This window comes from Plectropomus leopardus, chromosome 17 (assembly GCF_026936395.1).
Source record: "Plectropomus leopardus strain MGB_pleo_1.0 chromosome 17, ASM2693639v1, whole genome shotgun sequence".
In the NCBI taxonomy this organism is placed as follows: domain Eukaryota; kingdom Metazoa; phylum Chordata; class Actinopteri; order Perciformes; family Serranidae; genus Plectropomus; species Plectropomus leopardus.
In genome coordinates this window covers 20,578,778-20,599,374 of record NC_142192.1, presented here as the reverse complement: position 1 = coordinate 20,599,374, position 20,597 = coordinate 20,578,778, and the positions used below count along the sequence as shown (strand labels likewise).

Genomic DNA, 20,597 nt, shown 5'->3' with positions numbered 1-20,597 from the left:
GACATTTAATCTGATCACTGCCTCTCTTTATCAACACATTTGTTTGTTTCTCTCATCGAGGGTGACCCCAGTGTGAAGGGTGTGCAGTGTGCTGTTTGCAGTTATGTTGCTTTATGGGCTTGGGAAAAAAACATTTAAAACAAAACAAAAATGTATACATGCACAACTACTAATGATCTGAAGTCTGCTGAATAAAACTATATTTAAGAAAAAAAAAAACCAAATCATCATTACTGCCTCTCCGTGCTTTTATTTTTAAAGTGATGACCGGAACTTGTGTTTCTCTCCACTGTAGGTGTGTTGACACTGGTGCGTCCAGGCGGCGGAGGCACACACACATAGGCTGTGCACACACACAAAGAAAGGTACCAAATACTCAATATTTGTATTACAGCGCAAAATATTGTACCAGTTGATGTAATATGTGTCTTTTTGAGGATATCGGGACTGCAAATGTGTCCGTCAAAGCAGAATTTAGGAGTCGGTCCATCCTGTGACTGTCTGCACTGAGATCAGCTGCATGTCGACGGATATAGCTTTAAAAAACGCGAGGAAAACCTTTAAGTGAACGGCGTGTTGAATTTGTTTTGAATGTCGTGATGTGGGTTTTAACGGGCTGGAGACAGGTTGAACACTGTGGCACCACGCTGACTTTTTTAGGTGAAAGTTTCAGTCGGCTGGAAATTGTTGAGGTGTAGTGTTGGGGTTCCCTGCCGACTGCGACATCGCCCCGTCGATGCGTTTCTGCTTTTCCATCCACTTCGACTTAATCGAGGGCAGAGGTCTCGTGTGTGGTCGTGTTTTGGCTCTGTGGTGTCGGGCAGAAGTAGGCCTTTAGCCCAACTATTTCACCAAATGATTTCCTTTGTCGCAACCCGACAAGGCTAAAAATAACGCCCGACTGCAAACATTAGCCGAGGTCACAATTCTGCGCTTATGAAAGAGGAAAATGCTAAGTTTCCTCTGTAGCATCCACACTGGCGGTTTAAAGTGATGCATCCAGTTAACTCGGGTCAACATCTAGTCCAGGCCTGGTGGTTAAAACGACGGGAGCGTTTATGGAGTCAGTGGCTGCACCGTGGGATTCATAGTTGCAGTCTATACCCTCGATATAAGTCTGTCGAAAACGGCATGCCAGCTTCCATTAGAAAATCTTACAATTTAAAGTTTACGCGCTTTATTAGCCACACCTGCTACTTCATAAAAGACGTTTAGGGTTGCAGAGGAAGTATGAGGATCCTCTTTTAAATTCGGGATACAGGTGCACCACAAGACAGCTGCACATTTCAATAAAAATCTAATTTAGTTCACACAACCCGCTGCCGCCCACAAGCATTTTTAACACAAAAAAGATGGCAGGACTAACTGCAGTTTTATGGAAGTATTAGAGCAGGGATACTCAATATGCTTTGCCTGGGGGCCACTTTTGCAAAATAAGAGGAAGCTAGGGGCCAGTTGCAGCAGCCCCATACGTGTTTCTAAGATTTCTGTATGTCTCTAGGATTTTAGGACTTTTTTTGGACTTTAGGACATTTCTAGAATTTTAGAATGTTTCTAGGATTTTAGGACATTCACAGGATTTTAGGACATTTCTCAGATTTTTTCACATTAATCGGATTTCTGGACAATTCTCAGATTCTGATGTATATATCAAAATAAAATGTGAGCTTTTTATATATCAAAATATTGATATATGCACTTTGTAACCTTACATATACTAAAAGTACAAAACAATTCCCAGTGTGAATCACTTTATTTTTATTGGGAATTAGAAAATGGTTTGGGGGCCCACCCAGCACCCTATCGGGGGCCAGATGTGGCCTGCAGTCCGAAATTTGAGTATCACAGGTCTGTAGCCTCCTTTTATATCTATAGATAACGACATGCCAGATTCCATCAGAAAATCTTAAATTTTAAAGTTTACGTGTTTTATTAGCAACACCTGCCACTCAGTAAAACAGAACGGGGGTTGCTGGGGAAGTAAAAGGATCGTCTGTGCTATTCGAGATGCAGGTGTACCACAAGACAGCTGCACATTTCAATAAAAACCTAATTCAGTTTGCACAATCGACTGCTGCCTACGGGCAGTTTTAGCAGAAAAAAGACAGTAGCACTATTTTCTTTTCTTTTGAAGTATTACAGTATTGGAAGCATGCCGAATTCTGTAGTGCAACCTGAAGATCTTTCACAAGCTGTTATCATTTACCTTTAAGCGAGGCTCCACACTAAAATGTGAGCTTTTTAAAATGGGGTTAGCTGTGGACTTAAGATGTTTAAGGGCAAATGTGGTTTGGCTTGTGAACCTTTTTACGCAAATCTTGTGTTTCTGCTTGTTCCCCAGGCTCGGTATGTCGGATGAAGATTCCCGTGCCAGCACCAGCTCTTCCTCCTCTTCATCCTCAACTCATCAGCAGCAACAGCAGCAGCAAGAAGCGAACACCCCGAAGAAACGAGAAAGCAAAGCCAGCATGAGCAAGACCTCCAAACTCCTCTCTACTAGTGCTAAAAGGTGGGCTTGCTTTGGCTGGATGCAGGGATGTGACGCAAGAAGAGCCCACTTTTATCTTCCACTGGTTACAGTGAGCTGTTTGCAGTTGAAACGCAGGGACCCCAGGGTCATTGAAAACCTGGAAAAGTCATAGAATTACACGATTTTGTTTTCCAGGCCTGGAAGAGTCTTGGAATTAGCAAACATTTTGGAAAAGTCATATAATTTTGTTGTGTGTAATGAAATTGTTACAATAATTTTCCATTGTTATTGACGTAAGAAAGCTTTTCTATGTTTTGATGTGTCACATTTATCATCACGTACATTTCTCAGATTCCTCCCTGTGTTCCTTCTCTTCCTCTTTGTATAGCAGCTGGTTTGAATTATGTTTGAACCGAGTTTGAATCTGATATGTTTAAATAACACTGGACAAATGAGGCAAGAAAAGTTGTGTTGTGATAATGTTATTTAATATGTATTGTTATGAATCCCAAAGTTTCCATACCTATGCCGCATTACTACTTTTAAATTGTGCTGCATTTTTGAAAATTGAGCTGTCAGCTATCACTCCCTCATTTTGGGAGCTTTACTGGTCCATGTCCACAGACTGCTCATAATAATATAATTAATATTTGGAATAATGACGCCTACAGTTCTGTTTGCGTTATATGTTGTGAATGGTGGCGTAAATTTTATTATGGGTCCTTGAAAAGGATTGGAAAAGTCTTGAAATTTTGTCCATGAACTTTTGTGGGAACCCTGTGAACAGCTTCATTTTACCCTGGATACTGTACTCCCAGGACTGATGCTCAGTCTCTTTAGGGAGTATTTATCACCTCACCCAACAGCTGAAAACAAGTCAGGAGTTTGTCCCACTTATTAGCGACAACTTCAGCTAAAATCCAGGTAGCAAATCAATTTCAAAAACCTCAATATCGCCTATCCAGAATAAGACTATTCTTTTTTTTCTGACTCTAACAATAAGCGCTGTTGAGTATTCTGTCCAACGCATGACATTTCTGTAATTGAGGTGTCTTCTGTGAAATTCCTGCCAAAAAAAAGCTTTTCACAAGACACTTATTTAAAGAATTCATTACAAAGCAGCCTTTTCTCATATCCACCAGGTGTCCTCTGCCTTCAATCCCGGCTTTTGAGTTTGGATTTGCAGTATTTGATCAGAGCTTTGCTTTTAAATGCATGTATTTTCTTTCTTTTTGCAGAATTCAGAAGGAATTGGCAGACATTACATTGGATCCACCACCAAACTGCAGGTAAGGGGATGATTTTAATGGGCCGTTATTATGAATGCATCCGTAGAAACACGTGGATCATTGGGATGTCTATTTCAGTGGCAGTGTGGTATACTTTTGTGTGTTTTTTTTAAAGAGGACATTTATTGTGGAATGAGAATTTAATGCAAGCGGTCCTTCATGTGGGCGTCTTGAATGTGAAGGTTAAAAAGCCCCTCTTTGTCTGTGTGCCAGAAGTGAAAAATATCTTTATGCTTTGCTGCCTTGCACATCTAGTCAATCCAGGAGGAAAAATATCAAGGTCATGACAGGCTGAATGCTTTATAAAGCTACAGCGAAATGTGCTTCCTGTTTGACGGTCTTAAGACTTTTCTTTACATGATAGACTGAGTGCACTGAGTTTACCCTTCATTGCCTTTTTATAGAAAGTCAAGGCGACGTCTTTGTTTTTTACTGCTCTTTTTTTTACATTTCACTGGAATATTATTGTTAGGGCTGACTTTTAAACCTGAATACTGCATTGATACTGACTTAAAAACATAGTAATAGTCTGAAAAATGGAAATTAGTTATTAAACCTTTGAAAAAAACCTGGATCAATGTTAGGTTCTTGTGTAACACTGGGGTGTCTTTGACGGGCATTTAAACCTTTAACCCTGAGCAAATTGGTTAAAAAATTAGGAAAAGCTGACAAGAAAGTGAACTGAACATTACTTAAAAGAAAAAGACAGAAAAAGAGAAACATTTTAGAAAATAATTATTTAATTTTATTCTATTTTTAAAGTTAATTACACTTTTAGCACTTTTTTTCAAGCCATTCCTGTGTTGCTGTTTTTTTTTTGGTACTTTCTTTTCTTTTTTTTAGTGATAATATTCAGGTAATTTTCTTGTAACTCCCATGTTTTTGAAAAGGATTATGGATGGATGTGTGTTAACATATTCAGATCCAGGTTAGCATTCCTAAAAACAGATCTCCCAGCTATGGAACAGCTTTTTTTTGTTTGCCAAATAGTGTCGGTTTGACCTGCCTTCCAAACAAGCTTGGCAGGTTTAGACACATGTCATGAAAATGAATTATCACCGTGCAATACCCGTGTTAGAGCAGCTACAAGTCCTGTGCTGTTACTTAACATGCTGTACGCCGCGGAGGTGTTTTGCACAATACCGAGGCACAGACGTGATTCTGGTGAGCTGTCGTAAATCTCTGTTTGTTATGGATATCGTGGTCGGATGCGTTGCGTTGTGTCATTGAAGTGAAGCTGTGGCAGTCTTGTGTCGACGCACCCCTGCTACAGTGAGGATACAGTGTCTGTGTTCAGAGGAAGGAAACAAAAACGCTCCTTTTGAACACTTTTCAGTTCAGCTACCTTAAAGTGATGACAGGTGTGTTGTTGATCATTGGCGTTAAAGCTACTGAGGTGCGTGTAGGTGCAGCTCATGATGTCCACACCTCAAAGGCCAGCTGATTGCATGGCAGCGAGCTCAAAACCACGAGTTACGCAGCCGAGACCCAAAACCGGCATTTAGACGATGAGCCCCGGCCGCAGAGGAGCTTTAGGCTTCGCCAGGAGCCGTTTTCCTCAACACTCCTCAGTCTGTGTGTTTGTGTGAGTCATAAATCTCAACTTTAGGAAAAGCTGCACTGTAGCTGCACCCCCAAGCCCCCTGTGGCGCCACGGATTAACTCCTTACGCAGAGGCCAGCTGGAAGCTCTGATCGCTCAGTGAGAAAAAGATCTGATGAATGCAGCATTGTTGATGTGAGATTTTGTTTTATACAAAGAAAATACTTTGACTTTACAATGTTGTTCAGTTTTAAGGTATTGCACCGCACACAAAGGTGCTGGTTGTTTGTAGATCAGATCAAGTGGAGTCCGTCACACCCAGCACAGCTACGGCTTAAAGAACCTCTGTCTGTATTTTTTAATGGAATCAAATTTGACCTTTTTCGTGTGGTCCTTTGTTGTAATTGTGAACACAAGTGATGGGAATACAAGACGGTGTTGGTGGTCCGAGCTGTGTTGAGGTCTTTCTGGGCGAGTGCAGGTCAAGTTTCAAGTCAAAACAACTTGTGACTGGAAAGTTGACTTGGACTTGTTTCAAGTGGCTTCAAACTTGACTTTGACTCGTCTCAACTGACCTGTGGATTAAACTGAAGTCAGTCGAGGTGTTAGTGACAGCGTTTCCCTCAGAATTAGAATCTAAGTGTGGCGTTAGCTGATGACTGTGTGTCCCTTTCTTATCATTCTGTGTCCCCTCTCTAATTTTGGGCATTTTTACGGGTCCGTGAACGCGCCGCAGGCGGAGCTCGTCATGAGTTCTTTTTTTTTCTCTGCAGCAGTTTGAGAAGTTTGAGTCGCGGGTTGGATAATTGATCTGGGTGATGGGTGAGAGGAGAGGCTGCTGCAGAGGGAGTGAAGGCAAACTTTTAGACTACGCGTATGCACAAATGATGAAGGCCAGGCTACCTTAAAAAAACAAACATTCTGCACAACTAAACCAAACTAAACTAAATGAAACCAAACTAAACTAAACGCATATCACATTAAAACTGCATTCATAAGTCCTTAATAGACAACTATATTTGCAACTATTAATATACTAATACATGCACTCATTTCATCCTCCCCCTTTCATACTCATTCAATATTGTCATAATTAAAATATCTATAAAAGCGAATGTCCCAGTCCTAGCTTACAGTGGAGTGTATCAGAAATTCTATATTTACATGTTGCCAAACAGTTTTGGTTTCCGTTGCTTTTATTGAATCTGCCTGTCAGTTATGGCTACTCCCACCAATTTTTATTAATGTTATTAACAGGGCATATATAAGATACTGATTTACCTCTAAGCAGGTGTTTAGATGTCATATCTAACCTTGCTGGAAGATATTTCCGTCCGTGCCTTCAGGAGGGAACACATCAGAGACCGACAGGTTTGAAGAGATCGACAAACGGCCGATTTGCTATTTCTAAATGTCAACACATTCACAGACACTCGATGGTGGTCTGACATTGGCGTGTCAAGGCGTCAATATGTGTGTAGAAACAGCCTCACCACCAAGAACGGACCAATGCGTGAGTGTGTGTGTGTGTGTGTGCGCGTGTGTATCGAGCTGTCAGGGCTGGTGTGAGCCATCTGAGCTGCGTGCGATGCCCCTGTACAGTCGCTGACACACACACTCTCACACACACCTCTGCAGTGTGTTGCTGGCGTGCACTCGACCCGTGGAGTACATATGAGACACGTTCAAGTCAAGGCCCCAGTCTTCAAAAGCAATTAGAAAAGGTCTCCTTGATTTTTTTTTTTAAATAAATGATGGCTCATTAAAAAAGACAAACTCTTTCTGTTTATTTGGCTGATTTGAATTACGCCCAAAATTCAGGAGAGATTTTTCTCACCTGGTCAAATGAGCCGAGGAAGGAAATGCTTCAGAGTTGAGATAAAGAGCTCCAAACATGCTTGATTAATCTCTCCATCTCAGCCGCAGCGAGGAGAAAGGCCTCATCTCTTGTTCTGTAAATCCCTCTATTCAGCAACACGTGCAGAAAGGGGGATTTTTAGTGGATTTTGCCTCTTTCTGCTTCATTTAGCACAGAATCTACTCATTAGGATATGAATTGAGCTGGCCAGCTACGCCTCGCAGATGCTGTTTAATGGATCGCACATTGATGAGTCAGTTGGTTGTCGTCTCATTTTTCTCGAGGTTGTTTCGGGCCTCCTCGCTCTTCAGGCGGACGCTGGCTGATGGAGAAAAGCCTTATCCTGACCAGTTTTCATTATCATCAGCGCCTCTCTCTCGTAGCAAACTTTGTTTTATGAGCACTATGAGGCAGAGTCTTTCATCTGTGATTTATCAAAATCTAATTATACTCCACACAGGGAATACCGTGCAGGCCCCGCTTTTATTTTTCTACTGCCGCGTTGCCACTGAAGTGTGAACTGCAGACATCACAGGCCCGCCTCGCCCCCTCCCTCCCACCCACTCGCGTTGCTTTCATTCACCATGTTTTATTCCCTTTTTCCTCTCGACCAGCTACTTTATTTATTGCTCTCTTCCTGACACTTTATTCTCTCTGTCTTTCACTCTGCCTTGTGTCGTCCTATGCTGTCCTTCACTATATCTCCTCTTAGACGTTGCCCTCGGGTGTCGGGCGGATTCCTGACAGTCCAGGGTCGGGGCTCATGACAGCCTGGAAAAGTTATTTGCTGTTACAGTAGGGTAATTAGTGCTAAGTAGGGTCAGACAGATGTGGTGTTTAAGACCATTATTGATCATTTTATCTTTGGAAATCACACATTGTGCCATCTTTTTAGGCTCTCCTGATTATACAGCTAAAGAACTGACCAATGCATTAGCGTGTGCGCGTGTTTTAACATGTTGTCAGGCCTTGTGTGAGCCATCTGAGCTGCATGTGAGACCCGTGTTCATTCTTTGATGTTAGCGGCAGTCCCTTCACACACACACACACGTACACACCTCTGCAGTGTGTTGCCGGAGTGCATGTGTGAGATTACTGAGGTTTTCTCAACAGCTTCTTCATATCTATAAAAAGCTTCCTCCCTAGAGAGGAAGTGGCTGGCCTGTACACTGTTGTTACTTCACAAAGCCCTGAAAGCAGCACTGCACCGAGCTCTGAGCTGCTGCTGCTGCTGCTGCTGCTGCTGCTGCTGCTGCTGCACAGATGGAAGTTTCCCCTCTACGTGCCAGGCTTTCGTTGGGCAGCAAGGGGAAGCAGAAGTTTAATTTTATCTCCACTGCAGGCAGGCCAGAGTATCACACCTCAGTGCTTTTTTGCTAGTGATGGAAATGTGTGTGTAAAAGTAGTTGTCTAAGGCTGTAAAGTCCTGAAAGTAAGTATAAAATCCAGTCAGATTCATGATCTGGATTATTTATTTTCTGATCTGGAAGTTCCTTTTTTGTGATCAACTGTTTTTATTATTTTCAATGTGCATACAATTAAATAAAAATAGAATTTTAGCATGAAAAATAAAATCATCCCCACCCCCCAACCTACTCCGAAGCAACCCAATAGTTAGTTTGCAAGATAGATTTAAAAAAAACAAAAAAAACAAGGGGAAACACATATGCCAATACATCTAGATAACACGTGCATATTCATAAGTGTACACATAAATATACATACACACACACAGATAATTCCTTGGGCCAATTCTCACTTCTATCAATTTTTCAATAGCCTGTGTCCATAATTTTAGTGTCCTTGGGCCTGCACTCGTCTAGTGACATAGTGGAGGCCAGTATATAGCGGTGGTGCTGACAGATATTTGCCAGTTTTTGGCAGAAAAAACATTTATATTTCTCAAATTTAAGGAATTAAGATAAGTATCATTATCAGAAATGAATCTTGGGTATAAGTAAGCAAAAATTTCAAACTATATATCCGGCCCTAGTCAGGCCTTAATTGTGATGCATTTAAGGTCTGTACATAATGTGTTTTTAAAAAGCTTTTTATCGCATTAACCGCAGACGGTCATTCCTGTCATGTTGTACTGGGCTGCAGTTTTAAAGCTAGAGTGATGATACTGGTATCACATGAAACTAGAAAACCTGAGTAATCCAGTGGGTTCATGTCCACTTTATGCTCGCCCAATAAAGTTTTTTTGCTGTCATTTGATTCCTAATAAAGATAACTGTTTTGTAATGCCAAATAATGAAATTGAAAACGTGTTTAAGAAAATGTAACTAATTGTGAATAACTATTGAAATTCTGCTATTAGTCTTGATTAAAAAAAAAATAATAATTTGACAGCCCTAATCCTGACATATCCTATGGTTCCTTTATCAGGCCAACATTTCCAGTTGTGCATGAAAAAAATTCTAATTGGGATATATTCATGAAATGCACTGTGTGTTTCTTCATGCTGGTAAGGGGATAAGGAGGGTATTTCGACCCCATGACTTTTCTTCTGGTGCCACTTCTAGGACAGACTTCACGTTGTAGTCCCATTGCTGGTAAAGTGGAGCATTATAAACACTGCAGCCTCTAGATGTAGCCGATGAGACTTTAAACAGTATTTAAAGTTTGAGTTTTTCATTTTGCAAAGATTTCCATGATATAATTCATCACGATGAAATACATGTATTTGTCGGAGCTTTTTTTTAAAATTATTTTATACGTCTTTTTGCTTGCATTTGCCATGTCATTGTATGTATTGCCATTAGAATACATTTCTATTGACTTCAATCAATCAGACTTTATTTGTATAGCACCTTTCATTCAGATGAACTGTGACACAAAGTGCTTCATACAATAAAACCAAAATCTACCCCAACCCCCCAAAACACACGCACACACATACACACATGCACACACATGCACACATGCACACACATGCACACACATGCACACATGCACACATGCACACAGGCACACATGCACACAGGCACACATGCACACAGGCACACATGCACAAGGATGTAAATAAAAACAAAAAAATTGTACTCATTAAAAACAAGAACTGAGGAAACGCTACCATAAGTGAGGAAAGTGGCACGATAAAACTATTGGATAAAAGATGAAAAAGTAAATAAGGAAGCAGATAAAAGGGAGAAATAAATAACATAACAATAGCAATAAAAATAAATAAATAAGTAGATGAGTAATTAGTAAAATACGCAAACTGAGGTAAATTAAGGATGAAAACTGAAAGTAAAATAAATAACTGTAAAAATAATAAAATGAAAATGAAAAATAAAGAAAGTAGTAAAACTGTAAACCAGAATAAAACATATAAATAGTCAATAAATAAATAAATAAATAAATAAAGCTCAATTTAAAGCCAAATTAAAAAGCTAGGTCTTTTCACTCAGCCCCAATAATAAATCCATTCTTCTCCAGGACACCATGTATCAGACTGGATTCTGACACTTAGTTTCAGTGGAGGAATACAAATGCCACCATATGATATTCGTTCGGCACTGTCCTCATAAAGCTCTGAAAGAACATTTGCAGGCTGATTGCCATTGTATTAAATTGGCGGGGTGGGAGACGGCGGGTGTGTGGTGCTGTTTCGCGGAGTCTCCTCTGCACTCAAGTGAAGTGGAGTCATTATATTGTCTCAGTCAGGCAGCTTATTACAGTGTTTCTCCCTGTCATCAAAACACCATTGCAAGCAGATAGTGGTGATTGAAAATGAAGCCCAGTGTGTATATTAAGGTCGACACTGAAGAGATGAGACTCACAGCAGTGGGTTGAGAGTAAAGGGCATCGTGAAACAATACAAAGACAGATTCGTTTAAACATAAGAGATATAACAAGGCTGTACTCAGCACGGAGGGAAGAATGTGAGGAGAAATATTTCAGTCTTTCATGATCATTTGTTTACAGTGAAAGTCAAAAATTCTCCCTGATGACTGATTTGACTTGTGAACTTTCTCGGCGAAAACTGTAATTACCAGAAAGAAAAAAAAATGAGATTTTTTTTCCTGTAGTGGTTAACGGCCCCCATGTTGGTGTTCTTTGATGGGTGTTAATCTTTGATACTTAGGTGTTTTACACCAGTCAGCCAAAACATTAAAACCACTGACAGGTGACCTGAATAACATTGATCATCTTATTACAATGCGACGTTCTACTGGGAAATCTTGGATCCTTGATGTGCTTCAACCCCCCCAAACAGCCTCGCAAACCAATTTCAACCACCTTCATGGCACTCCCTGGTGGCAGTGCCCTCCCAGCAGAACAATGCTCCATGCCACACCTCAAAAACTGTTCTGCAGTGGCCTCAGGAATGTGCCAAAAGGTGTAGACCTGTTCTCAGACCCAGATGCCAAACTGATCAAGTATCAGTGAGATGTGCTGGTACCACAGAGGTACCCCCGATCCATAGTGGGGCCCTCTTGGATCGGACTTGGCTCTGACCTGTCAGGACATGGACACAGGATCTCTGGGGCTGTCCTGTGGTGTCTGACACCTAGGGCGCTGGCGGTGAATCCTTTAAGTGCTGTAGGTCGTGAGTCTGGGTACTGGCACATCGACGCTCAGTCAGATTGCAGTCTAGCGAAGTTGGAGGCCGGGTCGACACCTTGAACGCTTGGTTACTTTCCTCTGGTCATTCCTTTGCCGTCAGGAAGCGTTGTTGGCATAAAGGGGGAGTGCTTAGTCTGCAACGGTGTTTGGGTGGGTGCAGCATGTCAGGTGGTCTCCATATGAACACCAGGACCAGAACTTAACATTTTAACAAGATGATCAATGGCATTATCTTCACCCGCCGGTGGTTTGACTGTTTGGCTGATCGGTGTTTATTGTATACCTGCCGACACTGAGCTGTGAAAAAGAGGGAGATTTTTCTGGGTATCAGATGGAAAGGCCCATGACTATACTACGATGATTTTTCATGATTTTTGACAACATACTCTTACGACGACTTTTTTAATAATTTTTGACGACATCTGATACCATGACTATATATACTGGTTCTCCAACTTGACTCTCAGTCTCTGGCTCTGTCCCACAGCCCATCAGCAGCCTCCATGCAAGCCACAGTGAGCCAGTTTTTGCTCTGGTGGTGTCTTCTTGTCCTGCAGCCCGTGCTGTGAGTCTCCTCATAGAGAGCAGACAGCAGCAGGAGACGTTCCTTCAGTTGGCGGCAGTAGCAGCTCGAATACAGCCAGTGCAGCTTTGGCTGAATTCCAGCTGCTACAGAAAGTTTCTCCTCTCTGGAAGTGCGGGCCGCTTTCCTCGCGGCAAAAGTTGTCTCGTAAGCCCAGAGTGAGGCAGAGAGGAACCGTGGGTTAGCAGCGCGCTCGTAGGAGCAACTTTGGGGTCACAACAAATCAGACAAATTAAATTGGGTTGCGTTGCCCGGTACCACAACACATATCCTACGGTCTGGACACTGCGAAACACCCATTTGACTCCTATCACTATGAAATCTGGAGATTAGCAGGAGAAGTTACCAATCGGGAGCAGGGCAGGTGAAAGGGTTAAAAATAAAGAGACTCCTGAGTAAATATTGAGTGTTGGCAGGAATTATATTATAACATTTTAGACAAAAAAAAATGTTTTAGAAGTGCTGAGTACATGACTGGATTGTGTGAAAGTCTTTAAACGATGTTTTGATGTAGTTTCGCTGTTGTTAAATGTAGACACTGATTACTTCAGTTTTTGAATTTTTTTTTCTTTTGCCTTTTTTTGGTTCATTCAAGAAGTAACAAGAAGAAGTAGTTTTCTTCACAAATTCAAGGTAACATGCAGTGAGTGATAAACAAAAGGTCATTTTGTGGGTGAAGTATTTCTTTAAACAGCCTACTTCTCTCTAACTTGCATTAATTAAATTAGTTTTTATCCTGCATGAATTAAACTGCTCAACTTTGAATTATTACTAGCGCTGTATTTCTTATAGAGCTATATTTCAGAGTGAAAAGTTGCATATTAAACCATTTAGGATCTACACGGCGGAGCTCATTGTGGTCGCTGCAGATGAATGCTGTCGGCCAGCCGAACACATTCATCCACTGTTCTCCTCCGCTGTGCTGCAGGAGTCAGTTTTGGGTAAACCGCTGTGTGCCTGTTTGAAAGGTTAAAGGCTCAGGAAGAATGAAACGGCTGAAATGTCAGCACTCTTTTAGCAGTGCGTGTGTACACAGAGGTGGCAGAAGAAGCTCCCCTGATATTGAAGTGAATGACAGCAGTGATAGCCTGGCGTATTACTGCCTCACACAAAGCACTGGGTAGCCTTTGTGTGCGACGGAGGCAGGCGGGGAGGAAGCCCAGACTCTCTCTCTGTGGCTCGTCTGTGAATGTGAGACGCCTCTGTTGTCAGGCGAAAGAAACCTCAGTCTGGTTGATTCAGTGGGAAATGATACAATATCTATTCTTGGCTCTGCAGCAGATCCTGACTGAGGTCTTGTGGTGTGACCAGTATATTAGCAGTCCTGTCCCGGGTCAGGGCTCCCCTGCTGGTAACAGTGCAAATGAATGGTAGTTAAGGACGTGCAGCTTGTTTTCTACCAGGTGGTGTTTCTCCTCTGTTACTCGGCACTTTGTGGCTGTTGCATTAAATCCGAATAGTTCTGAGCTCTCTTTAAAAGGAATAAATGTGTCGCGGGTCAATGTTCACACGTCCCGGGTAGATCATTGGCTTCAGTAGTCATGGTGGCACAGATGTTTGACCTTTTAGTTTTTTGCATTTCATGACCTAAAAACCCTGTTCGTTTTCTACATGATTTATCTTAATATATTTCAGTGGTTCCCAAACTAGGGGTTAGGACACCTTAAGGGGTCACAATTCTTTACCTACTAGATTTGCCAACTGTGACAGTCACATTTGTCAGCGTTTCACATTTGTGAAAATGAACAAAGAAGTGTGTAGTCCTCTATGATTTAAAAAATAAAAATAAAAATGAATATAACATCAGATATGACAATTGATAATGTGTATTTTTTAGTTTCCTGTTCTAATACACCAACAAAAAAAGTGCTTGATGTACAAATGTACATTTAAAGCAGCATTTGTCGGGCAATAATTTTATGTATGTGTATATATATATATATATATATATGTGTTTGTTTGCAGAAGAAATGGTCCTCCAGTGCCTACATTGGTATTTTTGCCTCCTCTGATGTCATTTTTTTTGGAGTATCTTCAAATGATTCATATCTTCCAAATCTGTACAACCTAAGCTAAAGGGTTTTTTAAGTCAATAAACCACAATAATTAATAAAAGTATTAAAATTGTGTCATTAAAAAAAGAATGCCAAAATCAAAGTTTTTTCATCAAATTTTACAAAATAAAAGCACAAAACATATTCATCCAAAAGATTTTTAAATGTATAAACATAAACTAAATATTTATTAACACTCCATAAGTAATTTAAACTATGTACATTACTTAGGTTTTGAGATTTGCTAATTTTTATGAGCAGAGTGCAAAGCCGTTTTAATAGTTTAATCTGCTGTAGTAATATTTCCCCAGTGCCTACTGTGGTATTTTTTGGTATTTCATATCCCTAAAGTCATGCTAAAAGGTTTTGTAAGTCAATAAACCATTATAATTCAGAAAAAAATCTAAAAATTGTGTCATAAATTTAAAAAAAAACAATAAACATTTCTTTTGGCCTGGTTTTCTGCTCCTCTGGTGTTATTGGATGTTTTCACCGTCTTTTACACAGCTCGTACTTTAACGTAATGATGTCATGGTGCAAAACACAGAAGTTGAAGCTTTCTGCTCCGAAAATATGAACGCTTTAGCTCTTTACGTTTTTATTTTAGTTCGACTTTTAAGCAGGATCATGAAAACAACAACTCCCTTTGGGACGGGAGGTCTGTTTTCAGAGGGCTAATCCAGCCCCGCTGATCTGCTGACCTAAAAGCTTGTACTGTGAAGGAAATTTTGGAGGTAACTCTGAAAGCAGCCCATTGCAGAGTCAAACTCTATTAATTCTATAGATGTGGATTTTCTGGCTTTTTTTTAATCAGTTGCATAGAGCACAGTGAGAGGTGGCCGTATGCCACTTGTTTACTGCCAAAGTTTAAATGGCAGAAAGAAATGTTTTACATTTCAAAGTGCTGAGGATACAGGCATGATTTAGGCGTCTGTCCTAGCGGTGATTTAAATTGTTTCTGGCTGTAGTATTGTCTGTATATTTGCCTCTTCTTGTGGATTTGTTTCTGTCCCCCCTCTCATGATAAAGAGCGGGCAGAGTGCAGCTTCAGACAGTGAGATTACTGCCTGACATTTACCTCTCCTGTTGTCACTCTGACAGCATGCAGAGGCACAAGAGCTGTGCACACTAACTGGATTTGTGCACTGAATTATTCTCGGAAATGCTGCGTCTGAATAATGGATTATTTAGTTTTTGTTTGTCTAAAATGTTCATATTATTTCTGTGTCTAAACATATTGCCGTACACTGTGTCTTCCACTGAAACGGGTCTTTTATTTTCATCCGGCAAACATGCTTTAAGAGCCCCACTCGTCATATAAAAATGAAATGGCAAACTGGAAAGTGTAGTTTGGAGCGCTTCATCAAGCAGTCAATTATGTGAAAACATCTCCGCCATTAAAACGCTAACAGAAGCTGCTGTTGACTTACTGTGTTGCCGCTGTTGAATCAAGGCTCTTGTGAAGCGGCTGCAGTCGTCAGCCCTGCCGCTCTTCAGCTTTATCTCCACGCGCAAATGAAGTCGTGTTGATCTTTTCTTTTTATCGCTTCCAACTGTGCTGGCATAGTGACTCACATGGGTGATTGCACTTTATTGTTTTAATGAATTGCCGATAAGATGACACAGAATGGGGTTCTGACTGCAAAACATGAGAAAGACGGTAATTATTTCGTCGTTTCAGTCATTTGGATGTTTGGTGCAACAGCAGAAAAGGCCTCAGCACATGGCGGATGAACCCTAAAAGAAAATAAGAACACAGAGGTTGAACTTGAAGGCTCGGGTGATGGTGGTACGGTGAAACCATGATCGTGAAGTGGAGACAGTGTGTGAATCACACTTAACTGACATCCAGGAGTTATTTGTTTATTTATATATCTATATCCTGTCAGTTTTATTTGCTTGTTACTGTCAAAGTCTCGATTTTAGTAACTACTAAAAAGAGAATTAAAACAAATCGAGCACAGTATTTATTTGGTGTGATTTTAGAGATTGTGCTTTTGTATTTTCCTACAAAGTAGGGGTCGACAGCTCATCAGCCTGGTCGAGAATTGGGGCCAATATTTGGTATTTTACCTAATATCTGTATCTGCGATTTATTTGACTGATGGCTGATAAAATTCATTAATTAGAAAGTGCAAAGAGCGTCAACATGAGAGGAACTTTTACTTTGTAAAACCTCAGGGAGCTTTTTTTTTTTATTTAAATTTTCACTTGACTTTCTAAAAAAAAAGTTGCTGGGTGCTTTCTGTATATGATGTTGAAAGTTTTTGATTAAACATTTGCTAAAGGCATTTAAACAAAGTTTTTGTTGGTGTTTGTTATATATATATATATCCAAATTCTATATTGATGGAAAGATTTTCATTTTTATTGTAAAAGCATATTGGTTCCAAATAACAGTTATCTGTCTCATTAAATAGTAATAATCAGTATCAGTAACAAACAAGTTTTTATTCACCAAATAACTAAAACTCGCTACCTAGAAATAAGAGTCCCACAGTCACATAACCAGTAAAATGTAAATGTTGTGGTAGATGTTTTTTGGGTGGTTGTGGGACTAAAGATATTTTCATCTGTAAAAAAAAAAACATTGTCCAAATGTTAATCAAAATGATGCTTTCTGTCTTGCTGACAGTGCTGGGCCCAAAGGAGACAACATCTATGAGTGGAGGTCGACCATCCTGGGCCCTCCAGGCTCCGTGTACGAGGGAGGAGTGTTTTTCCTGGACATCGCCTTCACACCAGACTACCCCTTCAAACCACCCAAGGTGAATGCTGAAGGGTTGTTGGCATCCAGCAAAGGCTTTTCTGTTAACGCTGGCACAGATGATTCGTCTTCATGTTCATCTTCTTCCACTGGAGGGCGTCCTCACACTTTGGATTACAGCTCAATAAAATCAGCAGCTCATACTTATGATCTGAATTTCTGTTTGTATGGGATCTGAATTCAAAAGTTGTAGAAATTGTGAAATGAAATGTTTTATAATATTATTTTTTTAGGGTTACAAGTCTGAATTATTTCTTTTTATTCCTGGAAGGGGTAGTTTACATTGATAAAAATGTAGGACAGGCATATGTGAGCTTTTCCTTCTGTCTGAGCCTTTTAGTCACTACTTTATACACAGACTGTTGATTTTGTTGTTCATACTGTTTGTATTAAAACACACACACTGAACACTGATTAGACTCATCTTCCCTCTCTTGTGTGCATCCAGGTGACGTTTCGCACGAGGATCTACCACTGCAACATCAACAGTCAGGGGGTGATCTGTCTGGATATCCTGAAGGACAACTGGAGTCCTGCCCTCACCATCTCCAAGGTCTTACTGTCCATCTGCTCCTTGCTCACTGACTGCAACCCTGGTGAGAGCTGCATCACACACACACACACACACACACACACACATGCACACATGCACCAAAGCTTTGTCACATGTACTAAATCTGCTGACAGTTGATTCGGAGTCAGTATTTAATATTTTGCTTCTTTCATATAAAATGTATTTAAATTTAAAATGATAAAAATCCTTTTATTTGATTTTATTTTATTTTATTGTAGTTAACCTTTATTTAACCAGGAATAATCCCATTGAGATTCAAAATCTCTTTTCAGCAGTAACTCCTCTCTATTCAGTAATCTTAGCTGTAACATACCATAAAACTGCGATATAGGCAGCAGGGCATGATTTCGAGGTGTTCACGTGAAGGATTTTAAGGTTCAGTTCATTAAATCTGCTCCTGACTCCAGCTCATATTACAGAGCCTTAAAGTCTTATACTTTTAGATTAAGCTCTTCTGACTGTTTCAAAATCCAGATTGAAGACCGAAGGTGGTATATGCATTCAGACTGTCGGAGGGAAAGCCTTTAGCGAACATAAAGTTTTTAATCTTAAGATTTCTGCGGCATTACAGCAGCGTTTGACATGCAAGCAGTGTAGTGAGGTAACAGCAGAAGTCATCCGCTTACAGTATGTGACTGCAACTTCAACACCTATGCAGTATAATTATCATGTACTATTACAGTTACTGTTGTAGGTATTTGATCGATGAAACCCTGATGAAATAATCACCCGGCGGTGGTGGGTCGAGCAATGATTATACACTTTTGTCAGTCTGATCACACAGTGGAAGCCCCTCTATTAGTATCTTGTAGAAGGCCATTGTGGATAATGCTGCAAATAAATGAGCAGAACTGCTTTTCGGCGGTGTGTGACAACATGATGAATTACCTTCTTTTTCCATGTATTTGAATTACTGGGTAAGCAAAAAAAACACACATTCCCATCTTGTTTTATAATTAAAATACGACTCACCTCGCTGTTGCCTCCGAGTTCAAGTACAGACTTTACAAACTACACATGACAGCTTCTTTATATGACCATAAAACAGCGCTCCTTTTGTTTTAATAATGAATGAACATTATTAAAGGGAGAGTTCACCCCAAAATCAAAAAAACATTTTCCTTTTACCTGAAGTGCTATTTATCAGTTTAGATTGTTCTGGTGTGAGTTGCCGATTGTCGGCGATGTCGGCCCTCTCTCCAATTTAAAGGCTGTGACACACTAAGTCGACACGTTGAAAAAAAGGTTTGAAAGTGGAAAAAAAAACAAGCGTATAGAAGTATTGACGTCTTATTTTGTTGAAATGTTCCCAGCTGACCCTCTGGTTGGAAGCATCGCCACACAGTACACAACAAACAGACCTGAACACGACAGGATAGCCAAACAGTGGACCAAACGCTACGCCACATAATCACCAGAGGAAGTCGCTGGTTGGATGACTTGGGGATGTGGGGACATCGACTTTGGGCCTGGGGGGTGGCGCGGCTCCCCGCAGAGGAGCGAGGCGGGGAAGGCAGAGGGGCGGGTGGATTTTTATCTCGGAAATGAAGTCTTAACTCCTGACATTTTGTTGTTTATTGTATTTTTTAAGTTATCTCCGGCCCTATCAAATCTGGCAATAATGCATTTAGTGTTTTCTCTTTTGAATTTTTAGCTTGTGCTTGAAGATGGACATTAATACTAAACTGCTAGATGAAATGTGTCACAGCATGATTCCCAGTCAAGTGTGAACTCTCACATGTATGAAGTTCCAGTTGGTGTGTGCTTGCCCCTCCGAACTCCCGGTCTTTGAAAAGGTGTTTTACACATGTAGACATGTTTAGATATGGATGGATATTGGTTGTGATTTGTGTTCTGTACTGATTAAAAAAAAAAGCTGTTCTGTTTCTCCCTTAAGAATTAAACATGACCAACTGAAGCGTCTGACTTTGTTAAATCAATTGTGACAAAATGTTTGCGATCATCTTCAGGAAACTTGAACTGCTGCGTGGCGTTTGTAAGTCTCCGTGCACCAGTCGATACAGATTTTTACAGTAAGCAGTTTCCAGGTAGACACATACAGATTAGTGTCACCAATTCAGTATTTGAGTTATAACATAATGTTCAGAAAATTATTTTTGCAGAGTTATAATGTCACAGTGAAGTTGACCTTTGAGCTATTGGATGCAATATATCAAAACTTGATCATTTCATCTTATTTGACATTTGAGTGAAATTCTGTCAGAATTAGAGTAATAATCCTTGATTTATGACCAAAAACCATGTTTCGTGAGGTCACAGCGACCTTAACCTTCTTTGACGGACAAATTGTCATCCATTCATTCATACGTCCAAGTGGACTTCTGTGCAAAAAAAGAAGTTCCCTTAAAGTGTTCTTGAGATTTCACTTTTATGACAATGAGACAAAGTCACAGTAACCTTGACCTTTGACCTCCAAAACTAAATCAGTTAATCGTTGAGTCCACGTAAACGTTTGTGCCAGATTTGAAGAAATCCTCTCAAGGCGCTCCTGTGATATCTAGTTCATAAGAACTGATTAGATTTTGAAATTTATTTCAAATATGAAAAAAAAGGAAAAAAAGAGAAATTATAATACGAACAAATGGACAGACAAAAAAGTCATATTTATAGACAATGAAAAACATAAAGCAAAAAAAAAAAATTCAAACGCTCAAAGACCTATTTAACATATTCAAAAAGGGGTGAGAAGAAGTACCGACTTATTTAATCCCACCCTTTCTCCTTAAATTCACTGATTTAAAGTTAACCAGCCTCCTGATTCATTTAAACCTATACTCTTATTTTCCTAAACTTGTCTAAATATATGTATTACCTTTTATCTTTTTTATCCTTTTATCTGTCATCCAAAAAAATATAAAGTAATAATA

The 20,597-nt window shown here is 40.1% G+C and overlaps 1 protein-coding gene across 1 annotated transcript; it reads left to right on the top strand.

Moving 5' to 3' along the window:
* Positions 1-243: 243 nt before the first annotated feature.
* LOC121957570 (ubiquitin-conjugating enzyme E2 E1) lies at positions 244-19,632 on the top strand. The gene is made up of 6 exons (XM_042506205.2): positions 244-365; positions 2,342-2,509; positions 3,709-3,759; positions 17,004-17,136; positions 17,584-17,731; positions 19,023-19,632. The coding sequence occupies exons 2-6, from the start codon at positions 2,349-2,351 to the stop codon at positions 19,118-19,120; spliced, it is 591 nt and encodes a 196-aa protein (XP_042362139.1). The 5' UTR covers positions 244-365; positions 2,342-2,348; the 3' UTR covers positions 19,121-19,632.
* The last annotated feature ends 965 nt before the right edge of the window (positions 19,633-20,597 follow it).